Raw genomic sequence first — 22,606 nt, 5'->3', positions numbered from 1 at the left:
CTAGATGTTTAGTTTTTCCCTTAAGTAACCTTTTCTTATGTAACCATACCAAAACGTAACATATCAAACTAATTTGAGTGTCCCAGATTTAAATGTACTATGTTACGTCTAGTCTATGAGACCAGGCTGGTAGGTGGAGTCTGCTTTCTCTTCTGCACCAGACCTGAGTTGGGTCACTGTAGTCTCTTAGCTGGTGGTAACTCCATAGTCCTGCAGCTCTTCAAATCAACCCAAATCTAACCCGAGATCCTCAAGTTCTCTGCACTTGCATCAAAGTTGCGCATCAGCGTTCTTTGGTTGGTTTCTTCACCCAACAACCAAATTTCCCTTTCGTATTTCAAAATACACTTCCATGGATCAGTCAAAGCACTACATGGCAGGCGTGCAGGACAAGCTGGAGGTGCTGGGGGTGGAGGACGATGCAGGCAACACCGTCAGCTCCCTGACCATCCTGTTGCTGCTGGAGCGCGTGGCAGGCATCATTGACAATGTGCAGTCTGGCCAGCAGCGCATGGAAGAGATGCAGCTTGAGCTGGAGACCAACATCAGGACCATCCAGGGCGACGTCCTGAAGCTGGCCAAGGACCACACCACCACCAGTGGCACCGTACAGAAGCTACTCCAGAAGATGCTCAAGGTCAGCTCCAATGTCAAGGAGGTGCGCACGCGTGTGGAAAAGCAGAACGTGCGTGTCAAGAAGGTGGAGAACACGCAGGAGGAGCTGCTGACTCGCAACAAGTTCCGTGTTGTCATTTATCAGGTATCTGTGTTCACCAATGGGTTGCACTTGGTTGTGAACTGGTTAGCAAAATAATGCACTGGGTGTGATAGAAGTTGCAACAAAAATATGCTCAGTCGTCTTAAACAACTCCATGATGCTCTATAAACAATTGAAACTATGTGTGTATAAAGGAAAAGGAAGTCACAGTTGAAATGCTAGCATCCCAAATATCAATGATACATCAGCAAATTATCATCTGAGCAAGTCCATTCATTGGCCAGTGGTACAGGTCAGCGAATATGTATTGTCCTAGGTCAGTTTAAAGAAGCTGAATATTAGATACAGTTACGGCGAAATAGAGAGGGTTCACATCTTCTTTGGTAGAGATTTTGTACCACTCAGAGTCTGCCCTATTAGAGCAATTTCAAAACTGTGACAGAAATTAGAGCACTGTCTCTGTTATTACAAGTTAGATGCAGTGAGAGATGGGCACCATTTAAGGCGATCAATGTTGGAAAGCCGATTGTTTTTTCACGGCATCTGTCATCCGGCGTCAAATGATTTTATTATATTGTAATTGAAATTAATGGAGTGGCCTTGATTACACAGTATGGTTTTAGAGGGCTATTATTTCATCCTTGAAATGTGACATGGGGCCTTTAGCTTCTCAGATATATCATGGCATTTGAAAAAACATAGCTTCAATGGCGTATCATTATATATGACTGAACTTTAAAGGCCTAGGGGCTAGCTTTTTACAGAAAGATTTGTGGGTAATTGTGAATGGCCATTAGTACAAATGCCTGTCAGTCTCTGTAGTCTATATTAAAACATGGCTTCCAAAGATGATAGTGATACTACACTTTACAGTAAGTGTGTCATCTTTGCTCTATGATGATCCCTAGGAGGAGCTGAATCTCCCTCTTGCCTGAAGGGGCAAGTCTGAGTGTAGGATTTCCAGATGACTGATTTGCTGTTGGTTATTCTGAGGGCGTGCCTAGCAGGGCATAGATCTCCTAATATAGTGCTTTCGGCTCTGACGCAGCGATGGCTGCAATGGTCATGTAACTTTAGTTAGGAAGCAAGCACTGTTTGTTATAGAGACAGTCATTGCCATTGGCAAGGCTGAAAAATGGGACACAACAGCTTAGCATGGGCCGATCAGTAATAGGACAGATAAATGGCTGTAGTTTCACAATTAGGGGTGGCATTGTTTTGAAGATAGACGTTGGGCTAGAATAGAATGGGTTGAAGCTAGAATAAACAAACACCTCACCCAACCTTGTATTTCTGCAAGTGATTGAATCAGTAGTATTAGTTCCATAATATAGAAAATGTTTATGTCAAACAACCTCAAGACAGAAATGTAAAAATAAAGACTGAATAAAAGTAGAGGAAATGGTCTACGGGTCAAGTTGTCGTTATCACTTGTTTTGGGGTTTAGACATTATAGGACTTTCTAAACATCATCAATCTTAGACATACACTGATTGGTCAGCTACCGTACGGTTGACAGAGAGAATTTTGAACTTATTGTACAGACTCTTACTCTGTACCATGAGCCTGAGCCTTTCATGCACTGTTATGTAAAAATTACAATAGAAACACCAATAAGGTCAGAGTTCAACATGACTCGAGGACCATTGCATGCACACCATCAGTTGATGGAAGCACAAGCCCAATGTGGTTGTGACCAATGACGGTCATCCTATGGGTGGTTGCCATGTCGGTCAGCAAATAATGTATTATTAATTGCAGAGCAACATCAGGTATGCTGGCCCAAATTCCCTGGTGGTGGAGTGGTGCCAGGAAAATAACCTTTCCCTCAACGTCAAACAAAACGAAGGAGCTGATCGTGGACTTCAGGAGACAACAGAGAGAGCACACCCCTAATCACATCGACGGGACCGCAGTGGAGAAGCTGAAAAGCTTCAAGTTCTTCGGCGTACGCATCACTGACAATCTGAAATGGTCCACCCACACAGCCAGTGTGGTGAAGAAGGCGCAACAGCTCCTCTTCAACCTCAGGAGGCTGAAGAAATGTGGCTTGGCCCGTAAGATCCTCACAAACTTTTACAGATGTACAATTGAGAGCATCCTGTCGGGCTGTATCACCGCTTGGTATGGTAACTGCACCGCCCGCAACCTCAGGGCTCTCCAGAGGGTGGTGCGGTCTGCCCAACGCATTACCGGGGGCACGCTGCCTGCCCTCCAGGACACCTACAGCACCCGATGTCACAAGAAGACCAAAAAGATCATCAAGGACATCAACCACCCGAGCCATGGCCTGTTCACTCCGCTATCATCCAGAAGGCGCGGTCAGTACAATTGCATCAAAGCTGGGACCGAGAGACTAAAAAACAGCTTCTATCTCAAGGACAACAGACTATTAAATAGCCATCCCTAGCCGGCTACCACCCGGTTACTCAAGCCTGCACCTTAGAGGCTGCTGCCCTGTGTACATAGACATGGAATCACTGGTCACTTTAAATGGAACACTAGTCACTTTAATAATGTTTACATACTGTTTTACTCATTTCATATGTATATACTGTATTCTACTGTATTTTAGTCAATGCCACTAATATTTATATATTTCTTAAATCCATTCTTTTACTTTTAGATTTGTGTATTGTTGTGAATTGTTAGATACTACTGCACTGTTGGAGCTAGGAACACAAGCATCTCGCTACACCCGCAATAAAATCTGCTAAATATGTGTATGTGACCAATAACATTTGATTTGATTTGGTGGTGCAATTATTGTGTCATTCACAGAGACTTCGCATGTTCAGACGACTCACCCTCTTGATTAATGAGTGTGATTGTTGCTGGTGGTTGAATCTTTATTAGAATTAATTAGGTCTCAGATTCAAAGTCACCTGCAGAATCCAGCAGGTGGCCTAGTCATCGGAATGGGGGGGCACTACAGCGTTTTAGGAATTAATGATAGAGAGGAAAATTCAGCAATTAGGCCTAGTATTAAATAGTGCTACCAGTGTAAGCTAAGTGTTCAGTTTTAACAATAAAAGTGTTGTTGGAATTGTTTGTTAATGGCACATCTTTTTATGCTATTCTTGGGTTTATCATTTCTCATGCTTCTCATACCTCATGTTGTGGGCTAAATTGTCTGAGTTATTTGCTGAGAACAGCCATTCATAAATGTCCATATGTTGCGGACTGCAATGATACGATGTGGTTTAAGCTATTTTTGAGAAACAGATCTTCCCACCAACCTCTGTGATCCCTGTAGAAAAATAGGCCCATGATATTGAGTGGTTCCTGGCATGTAATATACAGTGCCTTCGGAAAGTATTCAGACCCCTTGACCTTTTCCACATTTTGTTACGTTACAGCCTTATTCTAAAATTGATTAAATAAATAAAAATTCACAGCAATCTACACACAATACCCCTGTCGTGACGTGACTTTCATTGATGTGATGACTAATATTTATCGAATAATTACCTACTATGTTTAATTGTTACTATATCAAGTTAATCATGTAACAATTAACTTATTAGGAATTTGTGGCACCATGGGAAAAGTTGTTTAACGAGTTACCATTTCCCGAATTAACTCTAAAGATATCTAGATATCTCTTATATCATTTAACAGTCACTTTTTAATCATTTACCACATATCAGTCTCATTCTGAAAGTCGTAGACTCTTTAAATCTGCACAAACCAGGGTATTACTGATCATTCCGTACCACACAAATTGATTTAAATATTGATTTACTAACTAATTAAAATGATAACACAAGATACAAACACGTACACGGTATAGGTAGGGATTAGAAACTTAATACAATGAAAATGGGTCCCTTGCGGACTAACACAATATGACACTTGTTACAAAAGATGCAGAGTTAGAGAGAGAGAGAGAGAGAGAGAGAGAGAGAGAACACTTGGATATACATGGAATTACGCTCACAGTAATCCTAATACCTTGCCCCGAACTGCCGCCCGTTCTGGAAGAGTGATCTTCTGAGGACGTCTATTCAGCCGAGTCGATGATCTGTGTCGATGGGGTGATGAGAACAGTGTTGTTGACGATGATTTGAAGAGAGTAGCTGGATGGTCCTATTTAAATTCACTTTCTTAAATACAGTACTTAGAACATTTTCTCAACCATAGCATTGACTGTTAGAGGCTCCTTTGTCTACTTCAACCGCATGTTGGTTTTCAGGGTTGGGACCAATATAGACCTAGCTGCAGCTTCAGGTCCATCTCCTTTGTTAATTCTTAACTCAATCTTTATACACTCTGGTAAAGTGGGCGTTTACGTCATGAGGACACTCTTTCTGAGCGATCCTACTTGAAGGTGGGTAGTTAAGGCACTCTCTAAAATGACACCATGAAGGACAAAGCTTGCATTGGGGACACTACAGGGCTGACCTAGCAGACTCTGGAGAAGACGCTGGGGATGCTGTGGATGGACCACCTGATGGTGTTTCAGGATCTATTGCCAATTTTCCAAAAATCGGGATTGCTTCCATTCCACCAGTGATCCTCGCATAAGACCTCATTAGATCTTCCATTGCGCGTGTGCGCCTGTGTACATAGTAGGTGCACACGCCAAGGGCAATAAGACCAAGGATCATGGTAACACTCAGAATACTGTCCGGCACCGTCCAAGAGCGGATGACAGACCAATGTTTTGGCTTGTAGTCCGTTGGGTCAACTAAGAGTGCCTCATCCAGTATGCTAAGAGCAACAGTCATTGATCCCTCATACTGAACTTGGTTTTGAATGGTCTGTGGTAACGCAAGGGAACGTTTAGCAAAAGCATCAGGCATTTCAATATCGGTGTCTATCCTGTCGTCGGGAAGTTGGTATAGGGCTAGGTCTTCTATGTGGATAATCACCCCCTCTGGTACCTTAACAAAAACAGTCTGGTTGGGGAGGTTCAGTTGGGTGGTTGAGTCATGACGTTTGTAAGTCATAGTGGTGGACGTGAATGGGGTGTTAACCAGCCATCGATTCCCTACCACCTCCACCTGCGTTGTGGTGACCCCATCCCTTGCTGTTAGTTTGGCTCTACAGCGTTCTTAGCTGGCGATTGGCTTAAGTCCACAAAGGCGCTCTGTGTAATCCCTGATGAATGGTTTGCTAGGACTAAGGTAGTGGACCTCTTTGGTTAGAGTACACATTAACTGGTTAGTGGTAAGATTGAAATCTGGATTGTGTTTTTGATAAGCTACGATCGGGGGTGTGGCGATTTCCACATTGGTGCAGTCACGCCAAAACCCTACGTTTAAAACCGTTTTCAATCTATAGATATTCTCCAATTCAACAACCGGTAGCGTCAGTAAAAATCCCACTTCATTATGATTAACATCAACATGTATTGGAATTGCCGACCCCAGACTATAGGGCAAATGTGACTGTAATGGTTTTATCGTGGTTGTGGTAGCTGAGGTCAATATCTTGTGCACCATTGAGAGGGGCACTAGATATGAGGGGATTTTATTCATGGCCAAATGGTCCATAGAAGAGCTAACTTCACGGAGAAAATCCTCCAACAATAATCAAACCAATTAGACATGGGCATAATGTCACGATCGTCGTTAAGAGAGGAGGACCAAGGCGCAGCGTTGAATGCGAACATATTTATTTAGATAATGATCACACGAACAAAAAACGAAAACGTGACGTCCCTGGTTACATACACAAACCAACACGGAACAAGAAACCACAATGAAGGAATGCCTAACGGCTACCTAAGTATGACTCCCAATCAGAGACAACGAGCTACAGCCGTCTCTGATTGGGAGCCACCCTGGCCAACATAGATATACAACAACTAGAACCAACACACATGAAAACTCACACCCTGGCTCAACATACTAGAGTCCCTAGAGCCAGGGCGTGACAGTACCCCCCCCTAAAGGCGCGGACTCCGACCGCGCCAACCAAATACCACAGGGGAGGGACCGGGTGGGCACTCCGCCTTGGCGGTGGATCCGGCTCCGGGCATGATCCCCACTCGCTCTCTAACCCCCCAAGGTACCCCTGGTCCGGTCTGGCCCTGCTGACCGGAGCTGGACTGCACACTGGTGGAGCGGATTGCTCTAGCTCTGGCGTGAAGCAGCTGACCCGTGCTGAACCAGGCACCAGTGGAACAGGCACGGGCTGTGCCGGACTGACGACGCACACCACTGGCTTGGTGTGGGGAGCAGGAACGGCCCGAGCCGGGCTGACGAAACGCACCCCTGACTTGGTGCGGGGAGCAGAAACGGGCCGAGCCGGGCTGACGAAGCGCACCACTGACTTGGTGCGGAGAGCAGGAACGGGCCGAGCCGGGCTGACGACGCACACCATTGGCCTGGTGCGGGGAGCAGGAACAGGCCGGACCGTACTGGGGACACACACCACTGGTCCTACGCAGGGATCTGGAATGGGCCGGACCGGACTGGGGACACACCCCAGTACCTCTCGCCGTGCCTCTACACCTTCCATCCCCTCTTCGACCAGTGGCCCCCGTAACCTGGCGGCCTCCTCTGCCAACCCGCTGGGCCGCTCTGCCGCGGTCTCCTGCTGGCCCGTCGTCCACGGCGTTAGCCCCCCCTCCTAAAAATGTTCTGGGCGTCTCTCCTACCCGTGGACCAGGTCTCCATGTCCCTCGCCAGCCTTTCGCCCTTCTGCTTCCATGTCAAGCCCTTCTCTTCCTCACCCGGCTTGACCCAGTCGAGGAGGCGAAGGAGATCTGCTAGAGATCTCCCTGGCGATGGCTCCTGGACACGCTGCTTGGTCCAGTCTTGGTGGTTTCTTCTGTCACGATCGTCGTTAAGAGAGGAGGACCAAGGCGCAGCGTTGAATGCGAACATATTTATTTAGATAATGATCACACGATCAAAAACGAAAACGTGACGTCCCTGGTTACATACACAAACCAACACGGAACAAGAAACCACAATGAATGAATGCCTAACGGCTACCTAAGTATGACTCCCAATCAGAGACAACGAGCTACAGCCGTCTCTGATTGGGAGCCACCCTGGCCAACATAGATATACAACAACTAGAACCAACACACATGAAAACTCACACCCTGGCTCAACATACTAGAGTCCCCAGAGCCAGGGCGTGACACATAATCATGGTTCATGAACTCTACTAGCTTTCCTACCAACAGGAGGGTTTTGTTCAGGAGAGTAGCTTGTGTGTTTACCACCAGAATAGTGTCCTGGAGAGACTTTCCCATATGTTGCAACCTGAGTGCCTGTGATTTAATCTGTTGATGGATAAGTGGCATCTCTTCAGTAATCTCCCCAACATTTATTTTGACTGTGGCTAGACTGACTGCGTTGACAGCAGTGGTGCCTAGAGCAAATAGTGACCCTACGCCTGCACCTATTGAGAGTAAAGCCCTGACAAATCATTTTTCTTGCCTGGGCTCTGCTAATTCTGACTGGTGACTGTGAACTTTTGGAGTTGAGCCAACATATGGGCAGTGTCTAGCTGGGCGTGCATAACTGCCTGGGTGGTCCAGTCAGCCCCGGCCCAACTCAAATGTGCCGCAGGTGGAATGTGTTGGCGGTACACGTTCTCTGCATCTAGGCGGACGTACACCCTCTGTGTGTGTACTCTGCAGTTGGTTATAAGGAGTCCTGGATCATCACGGAGAACGATTCCCTGGTTTTGACCAGGGCGCAGTGTCAGGACCAGCCAAAGGAACTCCTTCCTACAAAAACGCATAATTAGAGATATTGCTTGATTATTTCAGTTATATATATTTTTGCAACAAATGTAGCTGATTTTCTTATTTCAAACAGTACAATATCAACAATGTCAACGAAACGTATATCTTGTAGCTGGGAAGAGAAGAAAATATGTTAGGTGCAACGTACTGATTTCCTGGAAGGGATCAGCTGAGGATACTTAAGAATTTTCTTAGTACCTCTGATTTGCTAGGTTTCTATCTATTCGGTGCTGGCTTGCACCCCTTCTATTCCCATGGGGGGAGTGTACAACTTAATTTGGTTCCTGTGGACACACCTGAACGTGGTGTTTTGTCGACCTTTGCTGATTCTGATTTGATAAGCCACAGGTGACAATTTTACCACAATCTCGTGTGGCCCCGTCCAGTGGGGCAGGAACTTTGTCGCGACGCCAACGGGTTTGGTGTATATGTAGTACCACACCTTATCCCCAACCTCGAACACCTCGTGTGAAGCCTTTTTGTCTTAGTGTGTCTTGTCACCTTCTGCACTTCTTTCCAACTTTCATTGAGCGTACGCAAAGGTAGTCTGGAGGTGGGCTCACAAGTCCATCACGTATTCATGAGCTGTGTAGGCGGTGGCTGCGGCGACATCTCCCGGTTGGTACAGGAGATGCAGTGGAACCATCATTTGCCGGCCCGTCATCATCTCGAATGGTGATATTCCCGTAGACCTGTTGCGTGTGGCTCTGATCGCCATCAGTACCAGTGGGAGTTTGAGGTCCCAATCTTTGTGGTTGGCTGCCACATATTTCCTCAGGATTTTGACGATTGTCTGGTTGCTCCTTTCTACCCTACCGGAGCGCCTAGGGTGGTACACGATGTGGAGTTTAGCTTTGACTCCCAGGAGCCGCCACAGTTCGGTCATTACAGCAGCCGAAAAATTGGTTCCTCTGTCGCTGTCCATGGTTTCTCCTGGCAGGCCGAAACGACTGAAAATGTGGTTGAGCAAAAGAACGGCCGTGGTTTCCGCTGTGTCATTGGGTGCAGGCAGGCACTCCACCCACTTGGTGAATGCGCAAGTCACTGTGAGGAGATACTTGTTGCCTCTTGCCGACCTGGCAACTGGGCCGACCCAGTTGATCTGGATCGAGCTCCAAGGGTAAGACACGCGCTGCAAGGGTGCTCTGTAAAGTGGCTTGGAGGGTTGAAACTGGCAGCAAACTAGACACCCCCTCACGTATTGTGCCACGTCTTGTTCCATGTGAGGCCAGTGGGCCAGCTGTCGCAATGTTTCACATGTAGCCTTGACCCCCCCTATGTCCCCCACATGGCTCGTCGTGGGCATGAGCTGTCATTATCCCCTCTGTGTTTTAGGAACTACCCAACTTTGTGTGACATCGGTTTCTGAAACATAAACCAGTAGGTAATCTACAAGTGTGAGGTGCTGTTTAGTTGCGTACAGTGAACGCAAGTCGTCTGAGCCTTTCAAAGCCAGCTCGGACACTAGGTGATTGACAGGATCAGACAAGAAAGCCATCAAAGTGGCGAGGGACTCATCTTGGTGTTGCATTGCTACCAGGTCACCATTCAAGAACGAATGAGTTAGCAACACATTATGTTAGTGCGAAGATGATTCCTGCGGTGCTACAAGGATACGCATTACCGCAGACACCATGGGCGCCTCAGTGATCATTGCGTCCCAAGCATCGAACACCCAAGGGGTGCCGTGAATTACACCAGATTTCGCCATGCTGTCAACATGGTCGTTGCCAAGTTTGTCACAACCAGGTGATTTGGACTTGACTTTCTTCCAATACACCTGTATGTCGTGTTTGGTTATGAGGTCATCGCAGGCAAGAATGAGCTCTTTGTTTTTCACTTCTTTGCCACTTGAAGTAGTCATGTGCTTTTGTTTCCAAAACAGCAAGTGGCATAAGAAGGTGAGTCTGGCATAGTTTGAGTCGGTGCAGATTGCCAGTTCTGACAAGTCGTGTTTTACCGCAGTTTGCAGTGTGATAAGTACGCCAGCTACTTCTGCGAACTGGCCGGTCTTGTTGCCTAGTTGAATTTGAAGCGGTTTGCACTGAATGTCGTTGTGCCATACCAATCCCACACCAGCTTGCAAGAGGTCTAGCTGACGGTAAGAACAGCCATCCACAAATGCCACCGGCATGCCAAGACACACGTTCTCTTCAAAGTAGTGATGGTTTGACGGCAACGGCGGAGCTACGTCAAACGGGGGTGGTGCGAAGTCGGTTTCGTCGTCACCGCAGCGTTGATACACCGCCAAAGCCCCACCCAAAGGCAGGTTTTTCACTTTTGTGTATTTGACAACCACATCATGTCTCTGCAGCGTCATGAGCCAAGCCGCTATCCTGCTGTTGTGTACAGCGTCCTCACAGATTTTTTGGCTTTTCAGAAAAGTCACCGGCTGGTGACATGTTTTCTATGATCACCTTTTGTCCGCCGACATAACAGGTGAAGTGCTGACTGCCCAGACACTTTCTCACAGTCTGAGTACTTGTGTTGAGCAGGGTTGAGTGTTTTGCTCACGTAAGCAACCACACGTCTGTCTTGGTCGTATTTTTGGTACAACCCAGCACTAAGGCAGTTCTCTGAGAAACCTACTTCCAAAAAGAACATCTTGTCTTTGTTGGGGTAGACCAGGCAGGGTGCCGCACAAAGCAGGTCTTCCAAGGAAGTCACAGCTTCATCGCGAGTGGCATCCCAAATGAACGGGGTGTCTTTCTGAAGAAGATGGGTCAAAGGCATTGACAAGTCAGCATAATTTTCGATGAACTGACGGGAGTAATTACATACTCCCAAGAAGCTGCGTACCTCATGAAGGTTTGCAGGCGTTTTGATGTTGCGGACTGCTTGGATTCTGCTAGATTGTGGCAGGATGCCCTCAGCACCCACCAGAAGTCTAATATAGTTGACCTTGGTCCTGCACCATTGTCCTTTCATGATAGCCTGTTTAGCCCCAGCCGTTCCTAGTTGGGTAAGAACGTGATCCACCTCGTTGAGGTGATGTGACCAAGTCTCGCTCCTCATGAGAACATCATCCACATAGACTATCGTTCCCCTGGTGGCTGCATCTGGCATTGCCTTGTGAAGGAAGATGTTGAACTCCACGGGGGAGTTCGAATACCCGAATGGGCAATGATGGAACGTGAAGAGCTTGTTCGAGAAAGAAAAAGCCAACTTGTGTTGGTCACGAGGGTCGACTGTCATGGTCCAGAAACCATTCGCCACGTCGACAGTGGAGAAGTATTTGGCGTTTGCCACCTTTGGCAACTCTTGGTCGAGCTGTGTCACAGGCCAACGAGACAACAGAACCAGCTTGTTTAGTTGTCTATAGTCAATGGTAAGATGCCATTTACCCGTTGGTTTCAAAACAGGCCACACGGGATCGCTGTACGTACTGTTACATTCCCTGATTATCTGTTTAGCTAGTAGGGAGTCGATCATCTCCTGTACCGCCGAGTATGCTGCAAGCGGAATTTTGTATTGTCTCACAAATGTAGGAGCTGCTCCGGGTGGCGTAGGAGTACGCACCACATGAATATCTGTAACACCGCAATGATCTGTCGACCAGATCTGTCTGTGTTTGTTAAACGATTCCCGCAACTGATGTCGTTCAGTGTCATTGACAAGTGCGTCTGCAGTAGCTCTAGTACCTGTGCATGGAAACCAGGATACGGTTGTACAGTCTTCCATGTAACATGTACAAGTCTTCCTCAGGGGGTGACGGCATGTCAAAGGTGGGGGAATCATTGGCTGTTACCTCATTAGTGTGTACCTCACATGCAGAAGGAGATGCGGTATCATCCTCCGTGATGATGGAGTATATCAACAGCTCGTTGTCCGAATCGACATCCATCCTGAACGTCGATGTGTCGTCAAGTGGCAATAAGGGAATTATTGGGATTGCCTTTGACTGACAAGTACAAAACGTCCCTCCCTCACCACATAGGTCTAGGTAGGAAGGAAGAAGCCCAATGACGGGAACAACAAGTTCAAAATCATGGAAGGAGTCATCAATCAATGTTCCCAGCTGAGTGTGCCGAGGAACAGAAATATCCGCTTGAGTCAGATTCTGCGCCAAGAGGTAAGTGGATCTAGCGTGTAGCTCCAACAGCGGGTTACCATTAATAGTTAGCCCCAAGTCGAATAGTTGCGGAGAGGGTTGGAGGAACGCAGTGGTGCCTTCCATCTGGTAGCCGGGCGCCAGGTACAGTCTTACAGAAACCTCTGTGGATCTTGCAAGTATCACCATGGCGGACTCAGTTATCACGTTGCAAGCTTCAGGAATAGTCTACCCAGATGCCATCCACACAGGGTCAAAAGAAAAGGCGTGTTTGGCTGGCTGCGCCAAAGACCAAAGAACTTGGTGTATGGTTTCGAGTTTAACACCCAATCTTACCAAAATGCAGCTCCCACATAGACTGTATGTAGGTAGTGAGATACTTCCTTGGTTCCGATGTGGAGTGATAGCGCACATACTCCTAAAGCGGTGCGTGTCATCTGGGGAGTCGTTCCCAGTGGGAATCTGAATGTTTTCGGAACAAGGGGGTGGCAGTGAGCCGCTTTCGAAATGTCATTGAACATTTCCAAACTGATTGCAGATTTTTCCGACCAGGTTGCCAGTATGGCGTCCTCAATCGTTGTGCCGTTTAGGCACACGCCACCTATCAGTGGAGGGCGGTATGTGTCAGTTGGTGATTCACCCAAGCCACACAGGAAAACCCTATGTTCGGATAATTTCAGAGTTGAACTTGTCATCCTATCCTTTTCCACAAACGGCGGACTCATGACGAAGTTCACCGGGGGTATGTCAGTTGATGACGCCGAACCCTCGTCGTTGCATAATGTATTGCATGTATTCATCGACAAAGGCGGTGGGGTCAACGGAAATGGCATAGTTACAGTTGAAGTCGGAAGTTTACATACACCTTAGCCAAATACATAAAACATTTCACAATTCCTGACATTTAGTCCTAGTAAAAATTCCCTGTCTTAGGTCAGTTAGGATCACCACTTTCTTTTAAGAATGTGAAATTTCAGAATAGTAGAGAGAATGATTTATTTCAGCTTTTATTTATTTCATCACATTCCCAGTGGGTCAGAAGTTTACATACACTCAATTAGTATTTCGGGTAGCATTGCCTTTAAATTGTTTAACTTGGGTCAAACATTTCAGGTAGCCTTCCACAACCTTCCCACAATAAGTTGGGTGAATTTTGAACCATTCCTCCTGACAGAGCTGGTGTAACTGAGTCAGGTTTGTAGGCCTCCTTGCTCGCACACGCTTTTTCAGTTCTGCCCACACATTTTCTATAGGATTGAGGTCAGGGCTTTGTGATGGCCACTCCAATACCTTGACTTTGTTGTCCTTAAGCCATTTTGCCACAACTTTGGAAGTATGCTTGGGGTCATTGTCCATTTGGAAGACCCATTTGCGACCAAGCTTGAACTTCCTGACTGATGTCTTGAGATGTTGCTTCAATATATCCACGTCATTTTCCTTCCTCATCATGCCATCTATTTTGTGAAGTGCACCAGTCCCTCCTGCAGCAAAGCACCCCCACAGCATGATGCTGCCACCCCCGTGCTTCACTGTTGGGATGGTGTTCTTCGGCTTGCAAGCCACCCCCTTTTTCCTCCAAACATAACGATGATCATTATGGCCAAACAGTTCTATTTTTGTTTCATCAGAACAGAGGACATTTCTCCAAAAAGTATGATCTTTGTCCTCATGTGCAGTTGCAAACCATAGTCTGGCTTTTTTTATGGCGGTTTTGGAGCAGTGGCTTCTTCCTTGCTGAGCAGCCTTTCAGGTTATGTCGATATAGGACTCATTTTACTGTGGATATAGATACTTTTGTACCTGTTTCCTCCAGCATCTTCACAAGGTCCTTAGCTGTTGTTCTGGGATTGATTTGCACTTTTCGCACCAAAGTACATTCATCTCTAGGAGACAGAATGCATCTCCTTCCTGAGCAGTATGACGGCTGCGTGGTCCCATGGTGTTTATACTTGCGTACTATCATTTGTACAGATGAACGTGGTACCTTCAGGCATTTGGAAATTGCTCCCAAGGATGAACCAGACTTGTGGAGGTCTACACATTTTTTTCTGAGGTCTTGATGATTTCTTTTGATTTTCCCATGATGTCAAGCAAAGAGGCACTGAGTTTGAAGGCAGGCCTTGAAATACATCCACAGGTTCACCTCCAATTGACTCAAATTATGTCAATTAGCCTATCAGAAGCTTCTAAAGCCATGACATCATTTTCTGGAATTTCCCAAGCTGTTTAAAGGCACAGTCAATTTAGTGTATGTAAACTTCTGACCCACTGGAATTGTGATACAGTGAATTATAAGTGAAATAATCTGTCTGTAAACAATTGTTGGAAAAATTACTTGTGTCATGCACAAAGTAGATGTCCTAACCGACTTGCCAAAACTATAGTTTGTTAACAAGACATTTGTGGATTGGTTGAAAAACTAGTTCTAATGACTCCAACCCAAGTGTATGTAAAGTTCCGACTTCAACTGTATTTGTGACAAGACTTGGTTGGTTTTCCAATCCATCAGTGGTACCAAACGGTGATGGAGATTTTTTTGTGGACTATAAGATAAAACTGGGTTAATCACGATTATAGAGTTAGAGTTCTTTGTTATTGGGCCAGGAACTTAATTGGATCATTTCACTGTGTGTGTGGGGATTTGTGTATGTTTCAAGTATTTAGGGACCTGTCATGTCCAACAATCGGTCTTCAGGTCAAGCCCGGGAGAGCCGGGGTTGAACAGAGTTTTTTTTGCAAGATAATGGATTGATTGATGGTATTACTATTGATTCTGAACTGAATGAAAGTCAAATTTAGCTGCCACCATAGACAAAGGGAGTGGGCGGAGCAATAAAAGAGCGGGAAACTGAAGAGGGAGGGATTATACATCTAGGGTGTGTGGAGGGCACTATATAAGATGGAGAGAGGGCGGGGGAGGCTAGGCTACTCTGCAGACCAGCTTCCTTTTATTGAAATTCAATAAAGTAAATCTTGATTCAACAAAAACTTTGTAATAACTTTGATTGTTAATAAAGTATAGTGATGAATTTCCACAACAACGGTCAATTAAATCTATCCCAATCAGCGTCTGTTCGGTGTCAATGCTAATCACGTACACAGGGTGGATAAGTGACATGCTTTTGTGTCAATTTTAGTAGGAGGCGCAATTTTAGTAGGAGGCGCTTGGTTAAAAGCGAGGTAGCCTGAGTGAAACCTCGAAGTGTAGTGTCACAACGTTCTGTTTTTAAACAACGTTTTGCTGGGTCCACTGCCCTATTGAGTTCATCCAGTAAAGTTTGAGATATGAGGGAAATAGTCTAACCTGAATCTATCAGCGCATCACATGTCAAACAGTCCTCTAAAACTGCTTTGAGGTATGAACTGTTCGAGTTGTTTTTTCTGGTCATATCCCCAACAAAGTGGGGTGGGTTGGAAGAACGGAGCTGTGGGTTATCAGTGTCGATTTCCAAGACAGATAACCCACCTTCATGACCCAGTCGGTCCTCTATCGAAATGGGAGAGGAATCAACTGTTGCAACGCTGCTTACCTTGTGCATCTCCACATCTGTATCAGAGTATGTAAACAAAACCTGTGGGCTTGTTTCTTGATCGAGCGGGCCCTGGATAGGGTTTGGAGTGAGTGCTGGGGTAATTTGATCGTTCACGTCCTCGCAAATAGTGTTAATTTCTGCGGACCTGTTGTTCGCCGAGTCTACATCTAGTCATGGCGACTTATCTTTGTCCTGTTTGTCAATTTTTTCTTGCTCCTGTAGTTCTCTTAGCAGAGCTTGTCGAGAGTATTGGTGTATGCTTCGGTGTTCATTGAACCCTTTGTCACCCTTGTTACCTTTTTGTGGGTTGGGTGCAGGAATGTGGTGGCCATGTGGATTGTTACGGTACCAGTTTGGTTGGGAACGTTCGGTATAGTTAGTTTTACCGCTAAGGTTATTGGTTTAGTTGTTTCGTGGTAGGTACCGTTTTTGTGTGTCATCACTCACCGCTCTTATCCTTGATTCCACACCCTCTAACTGGAGTGAGTGCTCCTGCTCAATATTGAAAACCGAGACGTCAGGGCTCGTAGAGCAGCTCATTTTTGATGCCTCAAAAGCTTTGCTTGCAAGCACTCTAAGTTCTGAGATTGGTAAACCTACGTCGGCTGTAGGGCCCAAGTAGTTAATGAAGGTGGGATACATGTTTGACAGAAACATTTGTTTGAATGGTAGTAGCTCTTCCATTCCTATTTCAGTGAGTAGGCCAAAGTAAGCTGAAAGGACCCTATGATATTATGCTTGTGGGTGTTCGCTTCACGCTTGTTTGACAGTGTTAGCCAGCGTGCTGTCGTGTTTGCGAGTCGCAGAATCAAAGAATTCTATTTTTAAAGCTGTGGCAAGTTTCGTGTAGTCGTTTTGCACGGAATGTTGATGTAGGCGGATTAACCTAGTCATGTGTCTATTCGACATTCGCGTCAACAGGTAAAGCAGGTCAGTATCCGTAGTGTTCGGGTAGCCATCCAACGCGTCCTCTAGGTCTGCTAGGAACATCTCAGAGTCGTTCGGCTTCCCTGGGGCGGGGTCAAAGGTGCGGAAGGTCTTGATGATCTTATCAAGGCGTTCCGTGCCTAGTGCGCAGGGATGTTTTGCATCATCTTGTGGGTAAGAATTGGCCAAAAGGCCAAGGCGCCATATTACTCTGTGCCAAACGGCCAAGAGGAAAAGACTGAGGGACACCTGAGAAAGGTAAAGGCTGAAACCTTCTGTCATCTTCACTCCTTTGTGTACCAAACTCCGGTTGCGAGCTTGGTTGTTTGGCCGGGTTTGGCTGCAGCGCTTGACTGGTTCGGAGTTGCTCTAGATGGTACCTAAGGGTGGAATTCTGCTCCATCGCCGAGTCCACTTGGGCATCTAGAGTATTTATTTCAGACACGTGACTGTCGCACTTGCTCCGTTCGGCCTCATACTTATCTGTCATGGTTTGCAGGGAGAGGTTTTGAGTCTCTAGCAAGAGATTCAGTAATGAGATTTCCTCTGCTTGCTTAGTTACATTTTTCCACCATCATCACCTGGGTTTTCACATCATTCATTTGATCAGTGACTTCAATGAGATCCACAGATTTTTCATCCAACTTGGACATTGTGTTATTTAACTGATCATCTGTGGTTTGCAGCTTTTGGACTAGAACCTTATTGCTTTGACTGGTGTCATTCAACACTGCTTGCAGGGTATCAAGTTGCTCGTCCCTGGTTTTAAGTAGGTTGTCAAATTGATCTAGTTTTGGACTTCGTCATATTTAGTTTTGACTAAAGAGAGGCGTTTTTGTTCAATAGTTTGTTCTCGTTCATCGTCATAAGTTTTTGCCAGATTTCTTAATTGGTCCGTTCTCAAATGCAGCTCCTTGGCTAGCAGTATCTTGTCTTTGTCGGCATTTGGCATTAGCTTCCTGGTTCTCTCCACCTGTCCCTTCATCTCAACAGTTTCTTGCTCGTGCTTCTGCTGAGCACAGCGGTATTGGACCAATGTCCATCTCAGCTGGTGGGCATAGTTCAGGGCAAAACAAGAGATAACCTTTACAAGGCCTGTGCTTGCTGGACTATTTTGAAGGCCGTCGGTCGCGATTTCTGCAGTTTTTTGCTTATGGCATTGTGATCTAACATTCTCAACCCTTCAGCATAGTTTGGATTTGCATCGCTGCTGAGGTCAGCGATCAATCTTTCTGTGGGTGAGGGTTCACTTATTAGCGGGGGAATGGATGGCACCCCCTCTGATAGCTAGCTCATTTTGATGATTATTTGTTGTTTAAACGTATGTAACATTTTGGGGTTTGAGGGTTTGTCGTTGGAAGCTGCAAAAACGATTTTATTCGGTTTATATACGTCAATGAATCATCAATACTTGCAAAAGCAATTTTAATTGATTAATCAATGTTATTGATTAATCATACCTGTATGGGCTATCTGGGAATTAAACTTTAATTAACCTGATAGCATCGCTGTATCTAAGTTAATGTGGAAAAGTTTAAAGTGTCTCATTGGTTTGAACAAATAAATTTGGATCTTGTCCAAATGACAAACCCTGAAAAAGGTTTGTTAGGTGATTCACCTTCCCGGTTAAATCGAATGAGACATTTATATCCAATCAGTTGAGATTGGATGGATATCATACAGTGGGTTAAGAGTGTGCCCTCACATTAATTGTGGCAATTACTGGCGATTCTTCACCACCAGAGGTTGCTGAAGGCAGAAAGCTGAAGTCAAACGGGAGTCCCGAGGGGCGGAACTTCCATTGGAACAAAGGGAAAAACAAAAATGGCTGCTCTCCCTTCGTTAACTTAGCATCTAGTGCAAAGCTACCCCACTTGTATAGGGAATCTCACTTCCACGCACACACAGGGTCCCCTTTAACAAGGGAAAGGGTTTGTTAATGACGTCTCATGTTAACCCTTTCGGCGATTCTTTGCTAGCAATGTTTTACCGGAACACACGGAAACATAAAGAAATATTGCCGTGGTCTTACTCATGCTACTGAAGCGCAATAGACAGAGAAATAATACTTTGCTTCGGCCAACAACTATATCTTCTCAAATTTCTTTAATTGGCCAGCCCATATGTCCTAGCTCAAGAAATGTATACTGACCGAGTCTACTCGCTCCTAAAACACGAGATACAGAAATATTACTACGTTTGGCCCAACTACTCTATTTCTCTTGATACTTACATTGGCTGGCCCATATGTCCTAACGCGTAGCATTCACTAAATCCCCTACACAATGACTTTTCGTCAGATATACAACACCGGAGTCAATCTCTCCCTACTAGTATCTGGATGAAAAGGGAGTTTTGTCTTAGTCTCCTCGCACGGGGGCTCCAATATGTCGTGACGTGACTTTCATTGATGTGATGAAAATTATTTATTGAATAATTACATACTATGTTTAACTGTTACTTTATCAAATTAATTATGTAACAATTAACTCATTAGGAATTTGCGGCACCGAGTTAACGAGTTACCGTTTCCCAAATTAACTCTAAAGATTTCTAGATATCTCTTATATCATTTAACAGTCACTTATTAATCATTTACCTCATATCAGTCTCATTCTGAAAGTCGTAGACTCTTTAAATCTGCACAAACCCGGGTCTTACTGATCATTCCGTACCATACAATTTGATTGAATTATTTATTTACTAACTACACTACCGGTCAAAAGTTTTAGAACACCAACTCATTCAAGGGTTTTTCTTTATTTTTACTATTTTCTACAAATAATAGTGAAGACATCAAAACTATGAAATAACACATATGGAATCATTTAGTAACCAAATAAGTGTTAAACAAATCAAAATATATTTTATATTTGAGATTCTTCAAATAGCCACCCTTTGACTTGATGACAGCTTTGCACACTCTTGGCATAGACTAACACAATATGACACTTGTTACAACAGATGGCGATTTAAAGAGAGAGAGAGAAAGAGAGAACACTTGGATACACATGGAACTACGCTCACAGTAATCCTAATAACTTGCCCCGAACTGTTGCCTGTTTGGTAAGAAGTAATGCATGTATTTACGTGTTGGAGGTCGTGGAACTCTGTTGGACCCAGGCCTCCATGGAAAGGGCTTGATGGGGCCTTCTCCTCGTGTTCTGGATGATAGTTTTCTGGTTCTGTAGTCTGTGGACTAACAGGGTGATGTTCACTCTGCCCGTTCTGGAAGAGTGATCTTCTGAGGACGGCTAATCAGCCGTGTCGATGATCGGTGTCAATGGGGTGATGAGAACAGTGTTGTTGACGATGATTTGAAGAGAGTAGCCGGATGGTCGTACTTAAATTCATTTTCTTAGATACAGTACTTAAAACATTTTCTCAACCGTAGCATTGACTGTTAGAAGCTCCTTTGTTTTCTTCAACTGCGTGTTGGTTTTCAGGCTAGGGACCAATATAGACCTAGCAGCAGCTTCAGATCCGTCTAGTCTCCTTTGTTAATTCTTAACTGACTTTTATACACTCTGGTAAAGAGGGCGTTTACGTCATGCGGACACTCTTTCTGAGCTCCCGTTTTAGAATAAGGCTGTAACCTAACAAAATGTTGAAAAAGTCAAGGGGTCTGAATACTTTCCAAAGGCACTGTATTGCCCAGTGGGACATACACTGTTGCAACCTTTCTCCACTACAAGGGCAAACTCAAAGCAAGCATAACAAAGCCAAATATCCCCTGTATAACTGATAGGCAGAGAAGGGAAACCTTTTGCAATTTCTCCATAATTGCCCTAAAAGTGCACACTTAACCAGACCTGGTTTCAAATTGTATTTGTTTCCTTTCAACGACTTTGAGCGTTTGATTGAGCCTTTCTGGAATGCCAAATAGTTGCCACTTTTGGGACTATTCCATTGGTTTCATTACACCAGGTAAACTTAAATCAAACACAGACCCCCCCCAAAAAAAATTATAATATATATATATATACTATTTGATCCAGGTCTGCACTCAACCAGTGGCTATGTAACTTAAGAAGCCAACCCATATTCTTGTACTTTAACAGAGTGAATTTGCCTTTCTCTAGGGGGAACATGAGGTCCCTTCGGTGGCTGTGACAAAGACCCCAAAAGGAGCAGTTGGTATGGAGGGGTTGGTGATCGAGCCAGACACCTATGACGTCCCCGCGGACATCTCCTCGGACGAGGAGTACATGACTGTGGACAAGACTGAAGGAGGCTCCAGAACCGCCCGCCTGAAAGCATCAGGCATGAAGGGCATTGAAAGCATCAAGCACACCTTCTCCAAGGATACCATGACCAAGACCAAGGACAACCTGGGCACCAAGTTCCACAACATGGGCGAGAAAATGGTACCCACCGAGAGACGGGAGAAGATGCACCAGGCCGGCGAGCGCATCAAGCACTCCAGCGAGAGGCTGAAGGAGAACATCGCCATGAAGGTCCCCACCAAGGAGTCCTTCCGCATCAAGCTGAAGAAAGAGAGAACTGTGGCCAAGGGCCAGGATGGAGCTGAGGTGGCCGAGGAGGTAGATGAGACGGTGACCCCAATCAATGAAAGGAAAAGCCCAGAAGTCAGTAAAACCCCAGAAGTCACCTACACGGAGGTGGTAATGGAAACGGAAACCAAGAGGGAGGGTCCTGTGGAGGAGCCAGCTGCCATCCGGATAGGGGAGGAGGGGAAGTTCACCATGGAGGCAGTGAAAGAGGGTAAGGAGGACGAATATGACAGGAAGTAGATCTCCAGCATGTGGCTGCGACACAATGTCGAGTCACCGAAACAGGAAGTGAAGCGGGGTAGGAAGAGAGCTTGCGGTGCCATGCAAGAGAGATGGTCTGTGACAAATCAACATTGACGACAGACAATTTAGTTCATCAATCCGTATAAAAATCGAAGAGACACTTGTGTCGGATATAGAAATTGACCTGTCTACAGAGGAGTGGTAAGAGTTCTGTGAGTGACCTGGTAATATATAAATATTGTGTTTCAGGGGGTTTCAGGGGTTTCAGGGGTTTCATCGAAACTGGCCGATATTATTTTCAACTTTGGAATAATTTTATATTGTAATGTACATGGACACATTCACACACGAACACAGAGAAAGGTGTAAGATTGAAACTTTTCATGGAAAGATAGAATGGGATTTATTCAGGTCAGGGGGGTTTTGGGACAGAGGTACATCAGTATTGGGCACATTGGGTACTAATGCACATGAACTGCTTTGTTCAGTTTGCAGTTAGTTTAGGCATTAAAGTTCAGGACGCACAAAAACGAATTCCTCTGAGATGTGTGGTTGTTAACTGATTTCTTTGAGACGAAAGACCATTCAAGAAAAAGCGCTGGCAAGTTTGAAATTAGGTTAACACTTTACTTGACACCTAGCATCATAACACGTTATGACACGGTCATAACCATGTCATAATAGCTGACATAACTTGTCATAACCTGTCATAATATGGTCATAACACTGTCAAGACACATATATTTAGACTTGTTGGGGCATTCAGCATATTATGGTGTATGTGACAATATTTTTTATTATTACAAATGTAAAAAAATAAACATTACAAGAGGTTATGCAAAGCTTGAGAGTTAATTGTCATATTTAAAATATACTATGTGCTGTGAATATAATTTCAGTGGTTTGACG

At 45.2% G+C, this 22,606-nt stretch overlaps 1 protein-coding gene across 1 annotated transcript; it reads left to right on the top strand.

Moving 5' to 3' along the window:
- Positions 1–352: 352 nt before the first annotated feature.
- On the top strand, positions 353–21,694 carry LOC311144331 (caveolae-associated protein 4a-like; the record flags this gene model as incomplete). Its single annotated transcript, XM_084180368.1, has 2 exons — positions 353–760; positions 21,023–21,694. The coding sequence occupies 2 exons, from the start codon at positions 353–355 to the stop codon at positions 21,692–21,694; spliced, it is 1,080 nt and encodes a 359-aa protein (XP_084036494.1).
- Between the last annotated feature and the right edge of the window lie 912 nt (positions 21,695–22,606).

The sequence above is a fragment of the Coregonus lavaretus genome (genome assembly GCF_964263955.1).
Source record: "Coregonus lavaretus genome assembly, chromosome: 17".
NCBI classification, from domain to species: domain Eukaryota; kingdom Metazoa; phylum Chordata; class Actinopteri; order Salmoniformes; family Salmonidae; genus Coregonus; species Coregonus lavaretus.
Note: the sequence above shows the minus strand (reverse complement) of the source record. Positions and strands in the feature narration are given on the sequence as shown.